We start from the raw sequence: 13,529 nt of genomic DNA on the forward strand, positions 1-13,529 counted from the left end.
TAATTTTTCTTTGCATTTCACACTTCTATTGATGGAGCAGTTTGATATCTACAATGAACATTTGCTGTTGTGGACTGGATGAAAAATAAATTGATGCTAAATAACGATAAAACAGAAGTGATGATGCTAGAAATGTATGAAGAAATTGTTTTTACAAAAAAGGATCTGTGTGTCAGGCAATTCAAGTTGCTCACCAAGTTCATAATTTGGACTCTCAATTTTTAAAAATACATATTTATAATATGGTTAAAAAATATTATTTTAAGTTGTGGATATTGAACAGATTGAAACATTGTATTCTATCAGATGATTTTAGATCAGTCATATAAAGTTTAAATAATCAATGACCTGGATTACTGTGATACTTTAAATCTAGGATTACAGCATTGAGTTTAATGGCTCTAAAGATTACAACACCCCACCACCACCACCATCACCAATAAGGCTTGTTTCCAGATGTCCAGTTTTCAGCATATTACCCCAGTTTTTAAAATGCAATATTGGTTCCCAACTGGTGAGAGAATTACTTTTAAAATTTTACTTACGATACATGAAGCTTTAAATCAGGAATCAGATCAATATCTTTCTATTTACTTAAAATAAATATTCCTAAAATACAATTTGATTTAACTAGGAAGAATGCTTTTTTATTGCAAGCCTTATGGCCTGGAACCAACTTCCTTTGCAGATCAGACTGACAGCAGATACTATTAGGTTTAAAAAAGCTGTTGAAATGACATTTATTTTTTAAGGTGTGTGAATGAGCAGATATATTAAATAATATATATAAAACAGATTGCGATTTAGGCAAATAAATAGCAATAATATAAAAACACTTGATGCTGAATATTAGTTACGGTTTTTGTTTGTTAATTGTATTTATTTTATATATATATATATATATATATATATATATATATATATATATATATATATATATATATATGTGATGCACCTAGGTTTAAGTGGAATATAAATTAATAATATATATATAAATTTATAACCATATATCATGCCCTCTACATTCTATTTCTTTTATCTGTCTTTTGACTCACAACTCTCCATTAAATAACCAAGTCACATTCCCTCTTCCATTCAAACACACTATCGCCTATTACCTGACCAGCATCGTTCGCACTTTCTCTGCTTCAGGGAAGAGGTCCCAGACCTTTGCATTCATTTTATCATTAATGATGAAGTTGCGACAGGTCTTCCAGTCACCCATCTTCATGGACTTGGAGGCAGCAACTACGTGCTCTCGCATACTTTCAGGGGGCCCTGGGCAGAAAGAAACACTTCTATAAAACAAAATTTAAGCTGCACGGATCCAAAGAGGTCTAGACTGTTTTTAAAATCTTTTATTTATTCTACAGCAAAGACAACAGATAACACTCTCTCATCAATAATTTCTGCTGTACAACAATTGACTATTCAGTCATGAACAAGTGCATATCCACTATAATAATACCCTTAGCGCGCATGCGCACTTCAATCCCCGTGTTCCCATGCCTCTGTGTCTCCGCATGCGCAGTAGGAGCCTGCGCATGATTCCTCTGCAACATTCCTGCCCCGAGAGAATTCATCTTCACCGCCATACCAACCTGATACTTCGCTGTGGGGGGCCCAACCTCAGTAACCAAGGGCCCCTGCTGCCAAGAAGGATGCGGAATAGGCGGCCAAGAGACATCTTGCAGATGTTAGAGGCCCAGCCCTTGAGATTGCGGAGGGGAGCTGCGCTACTTGCGCTGCGGGCGGGGCATGGGGTGGGGGAGAAATGGACCCGAGCCGTGCAGTCTATACCCCTGAACCCGCCGTCTCGGAACGTGCCCATCCATGGAGGATCACCAACCCGACCAGGCCCAACACTACTACTTCTACCGGTCCTCACCGCTCAGCCCTCAGCAGCATGAATCCCAGAGTGGAAGCAGCACCCCCAGAGCCAAGCCCAAGCTACAGAAACATGAGCAGCCGCTTGGCCTCCAGCATCAGGAAACACACCTGAATAATGGGGGAAGTTAAGGAGAGAGGGAGGGCTATGATAAAAACAGAGAGGGGTGGGAATTTGAATTAACATCGGGGAGGAGGCAAAGGGTAAAAATCCAGGAAATCAGAAAGTCTGGGGTAGGAGGGAAAGAAGGAAGGAGAGGGTCAGATTAGTTCCTCAGCCAGCAGGAGGGAAGTAAATAATAAGTAGAGTTGTATTGAGATTGGAAAAGGAAGGAGGAAGGCCAGTTTAGAGAATTGTGGCAGTGAAGGGAAAAGTGCAAAGACCAATCTTATTCTTTCTCTAGGAAGGGGTGCTGTTGGACAGGGGGAGGTAAAAAAAAGGGAGAATGGCTACTGCTGGACAGGGGGGAGCAGGGAAGAGGTGCTGCTAGATAGGGGGAGGTAAAACGAAGTGAGAAGGGAAGACAGACAGGGGGAAAGAGACAAAAAGAAAAAAAGACAGACAGGGGCAGAGAGACATAAAAAAAGACACACAGACAGGGGGCCGGGGAGTGAGACAGAAAGAAAGAAAGGGGGCAGAAAGAAAGACAGACAGAAAGAAAGAAATGCCTAAGTTTACACACATATTCTGTTAATGTAACGGGCTAAAAAAACTAGTAATGGAATAACATTCTTATAGTCTCAACCTGTCAAAAGAGATGAAGCAATTACAACAAATGAATGTTAGGAAAAATTCCTCCCCCAGGTGATTCTTATCCATGGAGAGTTTCGTTCTCCGTCTGCTCTACCATGTTTTGCCCATAATTCCCCCATTCATCACAGTTTCTTATCCATTCTCCCCCATCCAAATACATGTGTCTCAGTTTCTCTCACAGGCTTTTCCATTTGCATGCTGTCTACCTGTTATAAACATCCATTTACTTCATTGTTTATTCACTGCACCTCTTGTGCAGCAGTTTTCCAAAAATTTGGAAAAGTGCATCACTGTGTTTTTAAACTTTCTGAGCCCACATTACAAATTATGCAGTTAATGCAAATTTCTTTACAGCCTTGAAAGGGTGTTTCTCTCCTCTGATATTCCACAATTCTCCAACAATGCATATTCTTTTACAAAATCCATGAAACTGGGGGCATTCTGAAGAAAAGTGAATGCAGGTTCCATTTCTATACTTACACTTAACACAGATATCATTCCCCCAGAGCTTCATTTGAAACTTTTTTACCCCAATATACATTCTATGTAATATTTTAAATATTTCCTGAAAGTCTAAAAAGAACAATAGCTTACTCCATTCCAAAGATGTGCCTCTCCCATAATTTCTGACCATATCCTCCCTAGTGTTGATAAACATATACTTTTTCAGCCTGTTTGTCCATCCCCAAATCAGATTGATAATTTATTAAATTTCAGTGGGAAAGACTCAAAATCCTCATCTCTCTTTTGCAGTGTATAATAAGTGTCTCACTTATAAATAGCAAATTCAAAATATATCCTCACAGTTGTTAAAAATGAAGAATTATGAGTATGTGTAAAGAAAACAAATAAGCCCTACAATTATGCTAATCAGAAAAAAATTACTATAATGCTCATTGGGAATCCCAAGTGAGCCACTTTAAGGTTAAATTAGGTTCTTACCTGCTAATTTTCTTTCTTTTAGTCCCTCTAGACTGGCACAGAATGGATGGGTTTACACTCCTCTGTCAGCAGGTGGAGACTGAGACATTGACTTTTTTGGCTGCAGTACAAGTAGGCTGTGCAGACCCATCTACAATAGAGTCTGATGAATAAACAAAGCAGGAACTAAGAACTTAAGAACTGTGAACTATAAAAACACCAACTTCACTCCCAGAAGAAGAATATCAAGCAAGTATTTGGAATGAACAGGGAAAAACACTGTTGGATACAGATTAGAGCCTTCAAACATGTCCCCACAGCTCACCAGCTAAGCCAGATGAACCAAAGCCCGCTGCTCTTATTGAACTCCCCAACAACCCAGACAAAAAAAGAACCTGCAGAAAAAACGTACTCTTCGTGAAAGACACCAAATAAAAATGACAGGGCGGGGGTCTGTGTCAGTCTGGAGGGACTAAAAGAAAGAAAATTAGTAGGTAAGAACCTAATTTCTCCTTCGTTAGCATCCCTCCAGACTGGCACAGAACAGATGGGATGTACCAAAGCAGTACCCATCAAGGGTGGGACCCCAAAGGGATGCCACAAGAACACGCTGACCGAACACTGTGTCCCAACGAACCTGAATGTCCACATGCTAGTGGCAAACAAAAGAATGAAGAGAAGACCAAAACCACAGCTTTACAGATATTCACCGGAGGCACAAGAAGCCGCCTGACCCTGAGCGGAATGAGTTTTGAGAACATCCAGAACAGGCTTGCACTGAAGCGATAGCCTCCTTGATCCAGCACACAATTGTAGCTCTAGAAGCACCGTCCTCTTTATGAGGACCCGCTAAAAGGACAAAAAGATGATCCGACTGATGGAACTCTTGGGTCCTCTAAACATAAGAGCGAAGGACTCTACGGACATCCAATTTGTACAACTGTGTCTGCTCCAAAGAGCCCTCCCAAATTCTCAAGGCTGGAAGGACAACAGACTGGTTTACATGAAAAAGCGAAACCACCTTCAGAAGAAAGGAAGGAACCAGCTGCAGCACGACCTGCTCCCTGGAGAACTCCAGGAAGGGAGGCCTACATGAAAAGATCTGCAGTTTGGAAATGCATCTCGCGGAAGTAATGGCCACCAAGAACACAGCCTTAAGAGTAATGTCCTTCAAGGTGCAGGAGCCGAGAGACTCAAAAGGACGAATGAGCACGGAAATAACCAGGTAGAGATCCCAAGCTAGAACCGCAGGTCGAACTGGTGGCTGGAGCAATTTCACAGCTCTTAAGAAGCGAATCACATCCGGAGAAGAGGCCAAATGCTGATCTTGCAATAGGCCACGAAAAGAAGACACCCTAAGGTCCAGGTCATCCTGCAAAATCTCCAAGATGTGAGGCAAACATGTGCGAAGGGGAACTATGCTACAAGCAGACCACCACTCCTCAAAAAGACGCCAGATGCACACTTAAGAATGAGAGTTAGAAAGTCTCTGGGAACCTGAGAGGGTGGAGATAACCTTATCGGAATACCCTTTTTTCCTTAGGCATTCTCTTTCAATAGCCAGGCCTTAAGACAAAAGGGACCCAGATCAAACATGGGAGACTGTCGCTGAAGGAGAGCATACTGAAGGGGACACATCTGAGCCCGAGCCAACCTGACCATTTCTAGGGAGGCTACAATCGACCCCAAGACCTGCAGATAATCCTGCGCCTGAGGGCAATGCCAATCTATCAAAAAGCAAATCTGCGACTGCAATTTCAACACCCGGGCCTCGGGAAGTAAGACTCTCCCCAAGCTGGTGTCAAAAAGAACTCCAAGATACTCCAAGAGCGGAGACGGAGTCAACCAGCTTTTGGACAGGTTGACCACCAAGCCCAGCGACTGCAGGAACTCCACAACCTGAGCCGTGATTTGGGAGCTCTCTTGAAAGTACTTCACTCGAATCAAACAGTCATCCAGATAAAGATGAACTAGAATGCCCTCCTTGCGCAAGGCTGCCGCCACAACTATCATAATTTTGGTGAAAGTCAGCGGAGCTGTTGCCAAACCAAAAGGTAGCAAACAAACCTCCTTCAAAACGCTGAGTAACGATGTTCTAATCATGTGCACCTGATGGGATACACCTATCTCTGATTTGAGCCACTAATTTATTCCTCAATTAGAATACACATTTTTGTGGATATCTTTTGTTTCATGAGTAAATCAAGGAAAATTTTTATTGTTTACCTGTAATTACATCACTTTCTTTTCCAGAGATAAATAAAAAAAAGATTTGACATCGATATGTGAACATCTCTTAAGAAAGAACTGAATATTTATTGGGGTGTCCTAATTTTTTCACATGACTGTATACTACAGCCAAAAGTTTGTGTCTCAGTCTCTACCTGCTGGTCAATGTGAGCTATAATCCATCAGTTTCTGTGCCAGTCTGGAGGAACGATAAAGAATGAGCACTTTTTTCTCTTTAAAGTGCACATCGCGAACTGCTACAAAAGAAAAATCAAAACTGCCGGTTAGCAATTAACTTCAATTACAGTTAATTAAAAGCTTCCCTTCAGACCAGCACTGCATCAGGATTTTTTTTTCAAGTACAACTGACAACAAACTGAGCAGACCTCACAGGCTCTCAAAGTCATATGCCTTGCCTGAACTGTGGCAAGGCTTACAGCTGATGCACCTCTAAGGCAAAAAATTAGGGAACTTAGGGAAAAATGGGGGGTGATACTGTGAGGATACATTATGCATTTATTTCCAATCCCCCTTCCTCCCTCCTGGTACCTACTAAGCAGTGAAAACTCCACCCATATTGTTTTGAGACTCATTGAGAAGAGGCCAACTCTCCTTCCTCTTTTCTGGGACTTGGCCAACAGTAGCTGCCTTATCTCCTATCATCAAGAGTTCACCGAGATGTAATTGCTGCTACCCCCCTAGGACTCACCCAAAAGTGGCTGTCTTTCCCCCACACGCAATTGATGATGGAACTGTTTGCTGATCATCCTTCGGCGGGCATCAAACTCATGGGCAGCCATATAGGGGATCTCAAGCAGCATGGCTGACACCAGGTAGACACACTCCAGAAGCTCCAGATTGATGTGCATGTGGAAGGGCACTTGCCGCCGCTTCTCAATCTTTTCCTGTTCCTGATTGCGTTCCTGCATATTACGCATCAGTAGTCCCTGCCCCAGAAGCTCCTTGGCACGGCCACTGGACTGGATGTCCAAAAGAGCATTGTGGGCATCCCGGATCATGCCCTGTCGGAAGGCACAAATGCCTAGCTGCACCATGGTTCGATTGTACAAGATCTGGTGAAGCAGTGGGGAGAGATACAACAGCCAAAAGTTAGTGACCTCTACATACATGCACTGCTAAACTTTAAAAGGAGGTAAGAAAGGACAGAATAATCAAGTATCCACAAGAAAGTTTGGAGGCATAGGGAAAGTCACTTGTATGAGAGACGTATATGAGCAGGAGAAATCTGTATAAGGTAGAAGCAGATGGGTGTTACCTGTACAGGTGGGTCAGCATGCTGGATGTTATCTTGTAGGTGAGACATAAGCATGAGGTCTCGGGCCTGGAACCAACGGTTGTGCAATGCGTGGTGGTAAATGTGACACAAAATGGCACAAGTTCGGATTCTATCTGTGCGATCCTTGGCATAAATATATTTGCAAAGACGGTCCATAATCACTGCACTGTCTTCTCCTTCATTCTCTGCCTGATCTTGCTCTGACTAAATAAGAATTCAGGAGGGGAAAAAAAAATCATTATGTATACCTGATAATGTTCCTTTAGTCATAGCAGATGAATCCAGACAAGTGTGTTATGTCAGTCTACCAACAGGCAGAGACAGAGAACACCAAGCTCAGTTCTGTCATATATACAATGGTATGCTCACTGGTAAGTAACAGGGAACAGAGGGCTCCCTTAAGACCGACACTGCCTCAGGATGTTTTTTTTTTCAGAACAGACTCCACTGGCTCTCTAAGCCATATTCCTTGCCGGTATCGATGGCAAGGCTTACAGCTGAGGCATTTCTACAAAATTTTGGCAAGGTGGAAGAAAGGGGGGGGGGGACTCGACCACGTCGAGTGTGACACCCTTGAAGTTGGATGGACCCCCAAAATGGTCCTCCCAAGCTCAGTCATGCACCAGATGGGGACAAGGCTACTACACAACTTCCAACAGCCCTACACTAACCAAGGGAAGACTAACCTGCTGGAGACTAAGAACTCAAATTTGGAACCTACTACCAGCCCTGGTAAGGGAAGAAAAAACTCTCAAAAAGTTCAAAGCAAAATTAAAAAGCTACCTATTCAAGGACGCCTTTAATTAATTTGATTTCGGAGTCCATTCGATAACTCTACTTGAAGCAGGCAAGCATTGATCAAACAAATGTCTTTCTTGTTTTTTCCTTCTTTGTTCTCTTTCCTATACCAAATTGAAGTTCACCCCTCCATTTCCCTTTCGACAAAAGTTCATCTGTGATTTCCCCCCAAATTGTTTGTCTCCCTCATTTTTATTGCTCTTTATCACTTTGTAATCTATGAAAAAAGCGATTGTATCAAATCCAAAATAAACTTGAAACAGACTGGTTATGTTAGAGGTAAGCACAGCTACTTGTACTACTGCCAAAAGTTTGTCTCAGTTTCCACTTGCTGGTCATGGTGAGCTATTACCCATCAGTGAACTGTGCCGGCCTGGGGAGGCGCTAAAGAATGAATAACAGAATGCTAGGAATGATAAAGAAGGGGATCACAAACAGATCGGAGAGGGTTATTATGCCGCTGTACCGGGCCATGGTGCGCCCTCACCTGGAGTACTGCATCCAGCACTGGTCGTCGTACATGAAGAAGTGAAGGATTCTGGGACTGGTTTTTCTCAGTCTTGAACTAAATTTTCTCCTTAATAAAAATGCTGAATTATGTTTAATTGCAGACCTGATTTATCTCATGTTCTAGCCTAAACTGCCTACACTGGGTGTTGTAGCTTGGGTGTTAGCTTCTTACTGTGTATGCTGAGATAACCATATTGTATTTCGCCCTCCTGGACATGTAACAGAAAGACTGAAGGGCTTAGATAAGTGACCTGCTCCCTATAAGACTATAAGGTTAACCCCTGAACCAATAATAAGTGTGAGCTTAGGACCAATGATTATTAAGAAAATGTAGCAAAAGTAACAAATGAGAAGTTGTATCTAGCATTCAGTTGTCCAGCCAGAAAATCCATAAATATCACTGTAATTTCCTGGTTTTGGCACTTCTGAAGCTGCCAGCTTGGGGGGTGACGGGACTAAATTGCGCGAGACAACGGCGCGCCGACAACTGAACGCAGACAACTGAGCGCAAGGTTGACGGCGCGCCGAAGAAAAACACTATTTTAAGGGGCTCTGACGGGGGGGGGGGGGTACATTGCGCTGGCGTTGTGTGGGGTTTGGGGGGTTGTAACCCCCCACATTATGCTTAAAACTGAACTTTTTCCCTAAAAAAAACAGGCAAAAAGTTCGGTTTCAAGTATGAGGGGGGTTACAACCCCCCAAACCCCCACAACGCCAGCGCCATGTCTGTTAAGTAAAATAGGGGGGTTCCCCACCAATACCCCCCGTCGGAACCCTTTAAAATAGTGCTTTTCTTCGGCGCGCCGTCAACCTTGCGCTCAGTTGTCGGCACGCTGTTGTCTCGCGCGATTTTGTCTATGAACCGCTTGGGGGCTCAGGAGTCTGCATATGCTGAATAAAACACCTGTACTTTCTTCAAGTCTCTAAGTTTTGTGGCTGACCAAACTGACTTTTCATTTGGCGCCTCGAACAGGGAATTGAAGGTCTTTTGACCGCCAGCTACTCGATTGGTCACTTGTGTCCGGTCTGAGAACCGACCTGTCTGCCTAGCCAGCTGATCTTCTCTTGGGATCGGCAAACCTCAGGGGCTCTGGCCGGCTCAACTGATTTATCCAGTCCTGGTTCAAAGTACAGAACCTGATACCTGTCTGAGTCTGGGGTGGCCACCGAAACTGGTAAGTACAGAAATTGATCATTTCTCTCTTCCTCTGCCTAGTAAAGCTACTTGAAGTTGCGGGAAGGGATTCTAGGAACTGTTATTTTCTGATTGGGTAACCGAACTAAAGTCAGTCATGTTTTGTGTGTCTGAGAGTGCCTGAGACATCCTTGTGGACGAAGCGAGTGCGGACCTGTTACTACTGCCCCAGCCGATAGCTCAGCTTATGAAATCCTGTCCTCCCCAGTCTTTTATCCACCTCTGGCTCTTTGGAGGGAAGAGGGAGCCTGTTTGAAACAGCAAACTGGGGTGTGGCCTATAACTGGAATTCCCTCACTCCCACATGCATAGTGTCCAAACTGCGGGAAGGAAACTAAAATGGCTGTAAATGGAGAGTAGTAAAAGAAAAACAAATCACACACATTGTCCATAGCTTCTTTCCTGTCACTTTGCAAAGCCTCCAGTCCACTGCACTCTCTCTGGGTTTAAACAGATGTTCTTTATTGTTCTGTTTTTTTTAAGTGAGGAGGGAGATGGAAGTGCTGTACAATATCCAAAGGGGCCACAGGAGATGGGCAGAGAACTGACACCAAGCTATACCCTAAATAGGCACTCAGGAAGCCTAATCCCTGCGCTCAACTGAGTTACCATAGCCCAGGGGTCTGCAACCTTTAAGACATAAAGAGCCACTTGGACCCGTTTTCGAAAAGAAAAAAAAACTTGGAGCCGCAAAACCATTATAAAACAAATCTAACACTGCATATATTGTTTCTTATCTTAATGCTATATACAGGATCACTAAATTGAAAATAAAATCATTTTTCCTACCTTTGCTATTTGGTGATTTCATGAGTCTCTGGTTGCACTTTCTTCTTCTGACTGTGCATCCAATCTTTCTTCCTTTCTTTCAGCCTCCTGTATGTTTCCTCTCCTCCAGACCTCATTCTCTCCCCCAACTTTTTCTTTCTGTCTCCCTGTTCCCCCTTCTTTCTGTCTCCGTGCCCTCCCCCAAGCCACTCGGTTTGCTGCCACCGCAATCGGGGAACAGCCCCCAAGCCACCGCCGTCCCAAGCTTTCCCTGCAGAAGTGTTGAGCTGACCAGCATTCCGCTCCCTGACGTCAATTCTGACGTAGGAGAGGAAGTTCCGGGCCAACAAGGCATTTCTCCTCATTCCATCCAGCCTGAGCCCCATCTCTCCTTGATCCAGCATTTCCCTTCTGTGTCTGTCAGAATTACCATTCCACCTATTTTCCAGCATCACCCTTCTTTGTGTCCATCTCACCTATATCCCTATCTCACCACTTTTTCAGAATCTTCATTTGTCTCTGTCCTTATCTTTACGCCATGTTCACCATTTGCCCTTTCAATGTCTTTATCTCCCCCCCCCACTTTTTCAGCATTACTTCTATGTCTCTATTTCACCTCCTCTTCATGTCCCCTCTGTATCTCTATCCTTATTCAGTAGGTCCTGCTTACCCTTTCTCTTCTTTGTGTCACTATCTCCATTTTCAGCTTTCCCCCCCTTTTCCTTTGTTACTGCACCCTGTAGCTAGAATCTTTCCACCCTCCCTCCACTCCGGCCCAGCCCAGTATGAAATATTTCCTTTTGTTTCCCTCCCCTCTCTCTTTCTCTCTCTCTTCTCCACCCTCACCCACGAGTCCTGCATCTGGCCCTCTCCCTTCTACCTGCACCTGGCAACACCCCCCTGCTCCGCGGCTCTCTTCAGCAACTCGTCAGCAGCAGTGATCAAGACAAGCTGCCGACATCGAGGCCTTCCCTCTACGAGTCCCGCCTTTGTGGAAAAAGGAAGTTGAAACAAGCGGGACTCGCAGAGGGTAGGCCCCGACGTCAGAAGCTTGTGTCGATCGCTGCTGCTGAGTTGCCGAAGAGAGCCGCGGAGCAGGGGATGTGGCCGGAAGCAGGTAGAAGGGAGAGGGAGATAGGAAGGCTGTAGATCTCCGGAGCATGACACCGACCCCGGCCAGGATGATTTCTTTTTCAGGCACCTTACAAGTCCAGCGTCGCGGCGGGAAATAGCCATGCTGAGCAGTGAGCTCAGCACTACACAGATGAAAGCCTTGCTTGCTGATTGGTCCAGCGGCACGGCGGGGCGGGGCCGCCGGACCAATCAGCAAGCAAGGCTTTCATCTGTGTATGTGCTGAGCTCACTGCTCAGCATGGCTATTTCCCGCCGCGATGCTGGACTTGTAAGGTGCATGCCTGCGTGACACACTACCGGAGCCGCAGCAAAGGTGGAAAAGAGCCGCATGCGGCTCTGGAGCCGCAGGTTGCCGACCCCCGCCATAGCCAAACAGAAGCATAGCTGAGCCTGAAGGCAGACTGTCACTGCTTACAGGCCAGGTTGAGCAGCCGATTAAACCAGGAGCAGGAGAAACAACCATCCATCTGCCTGCAGAGATAGAGAAGGAGAAATTAGGTTCTTACCTGCTAATTTTATTTCTTTTAGACTCTCCAGACCGGTATAGGCTTCACTGATGGGTAATAGCTCATCATGACCAGCAGCTGGAGATTGAGACCCTCTCACTATCCATCAGTCTGCCGAATAGCCAAGCAGAACTAAGGAAAAACTAAATAGAAAACAAGAACAACACTCCAACAGGAGCAACAACTAATATACAGGAATGCTGTTGGAAAATGCAGAGAACACACCCTTGCAGTGAAATGTCCCCACAGCTCGCCAGCCAAGCCACGGCCGCTGTTCTTAGATCTCCCCGGCCCTAGAAAAATACTAGAACCTGCAGAAAAAGCTAAATCTTCACACGATCCCCGCCCCCCCGGCAAGAACAAACACAACAGACAGGGTGAGATCCTATACCAGTCTGGAGAGTATAAAAGAAAGAAAATTAGCAGGTAAGAACCTAATTTCTCCTTCTTTATCAAGCTCTCCAGACCGGTATACACTTCACTGATGGGACGTACCAAAGCAGTACCCATCATGGGTGGAATCCCCAAAGGGCTGACACCAGAACACCCTCACCGAACACCATGTCCTGACGCACCTGAACAACGGTAGTGTTGCACAAAGGAATGCAGAGAAGACCAAACCGCAGCATTACAGATATCCACTGGAGGCACAAGAGAAGACTCAGCCCAAGAAGCTGCCTGACCCCGAGTGGCATGAGCCTTGAGAAATTCCGGCAACAGGCTTCTTCTGAAGAAGGTATGCAGAAGCAGACAGTCTCCTTGATCCAGTGTGCAATGGTAGCCTTAAAGGCGCCATCCCCCTTACGAGGGCCCGCCAAGACAAAGAGATGATCCGATTTCCGGATCTCCTGGGTCCACTGAACATAAGAGCAAAGGACCTGACAGACATCCAACTTACATAACTGCTTCTGCTCCGAAGAGCTCTTCCGACTTCCCAACACCGGGAGGACTACGGATTGACTGACCTGAAAAGGCGAAACCACCTTTGGCAGCAAAGAAGGAATAGGCTGCAACACCACATGCACCCGAGAAAACTCCAGGAAGGGAAGCATACAAGAAAAAGCCTGCAGCTCAGAAGCACGTCTCGCAGAAGTAATAGCCACCAAAAAGACCGCCTTAAGCGTAAAGTTCTTCAAGGAGCAGGAACCTAAGGGCTCAAAAGGAGGACACACAAGCACGGACAGGACCAGATTGAGATCCCAAGATGGAACCGAAGTCTGCACTGGAGGCCGAAGCAATTTGGCCACCCTCAAAAAGTGAACCACATCTGGCAGAGAGGTCAAGCGCTGCCAGCAACCTGTGCAAGCTGAACCCAGAGAGAAGACCAAGCCAGGTCCCTGTCCAGGTCACTCTGCAGGAACTCCAAGGCAAAGAGACACAAAAAGGAATGCCACGCACAGCACATCACGCCTCAAAGAGATGCCACACAAGCACATAAGCTCTAGAAGTGGAAAGTCTCCAAGACCCCAAGAGAGTGGAGATCACTTTATCTGAATAATCCTTCTTACCTGGCATTCCCCAACTTGTCCA

At 45.0% G+C, this 13,529-nt stretch overlaps 1 protein-coding gene across 1 annotated transcript in view; it reads right to left on the reverse strand.

The window, feature by feature from the left end:
- Positions 1-13,529, reverse strand: part of LOC117360943 (eukaryotic translation initiation factor 3 subunit C) — a 71,014-nt gene that overhangs the window by 23,700 nt on the left and 33,785 nt on the right. Inside the window, exons 15-17 of the mRNA XM_033945616.1 lie at positions 7,068-7,292; positions 6,501-6,864; positions 1,119-1,278 (exon numbers count right to left, since the gene is read on the reverse strand). Coding sequence (XP_033801507.1) covers positions 1,119-1,278; positions 6,501-6,864; positions 7,068-7,292 — 749 coding nt within the window. The remainder of the gene's footprint in view (positions 1-1,118; positions 1,279-6,500; positions 6,865-7,067; positions 7,293-13,529) is intronic.

The sequence above is a fragment of the Geotrypetes seraphini genome, chromosome 5 (genome assembly GCF_902459505.1).
Source record: "Geotrypetes seraphini chromosome 5, aGeoSer1.1, whole genome shotgun sequence".
Classification (NCBI taxonomy): domain Eukaryota; kingdom Metazoa; phylum Chordata; class Amphibia; order Gymnophiona; family Dermophiidae; genus Geotrypetes; species Geotrypetes seraphini.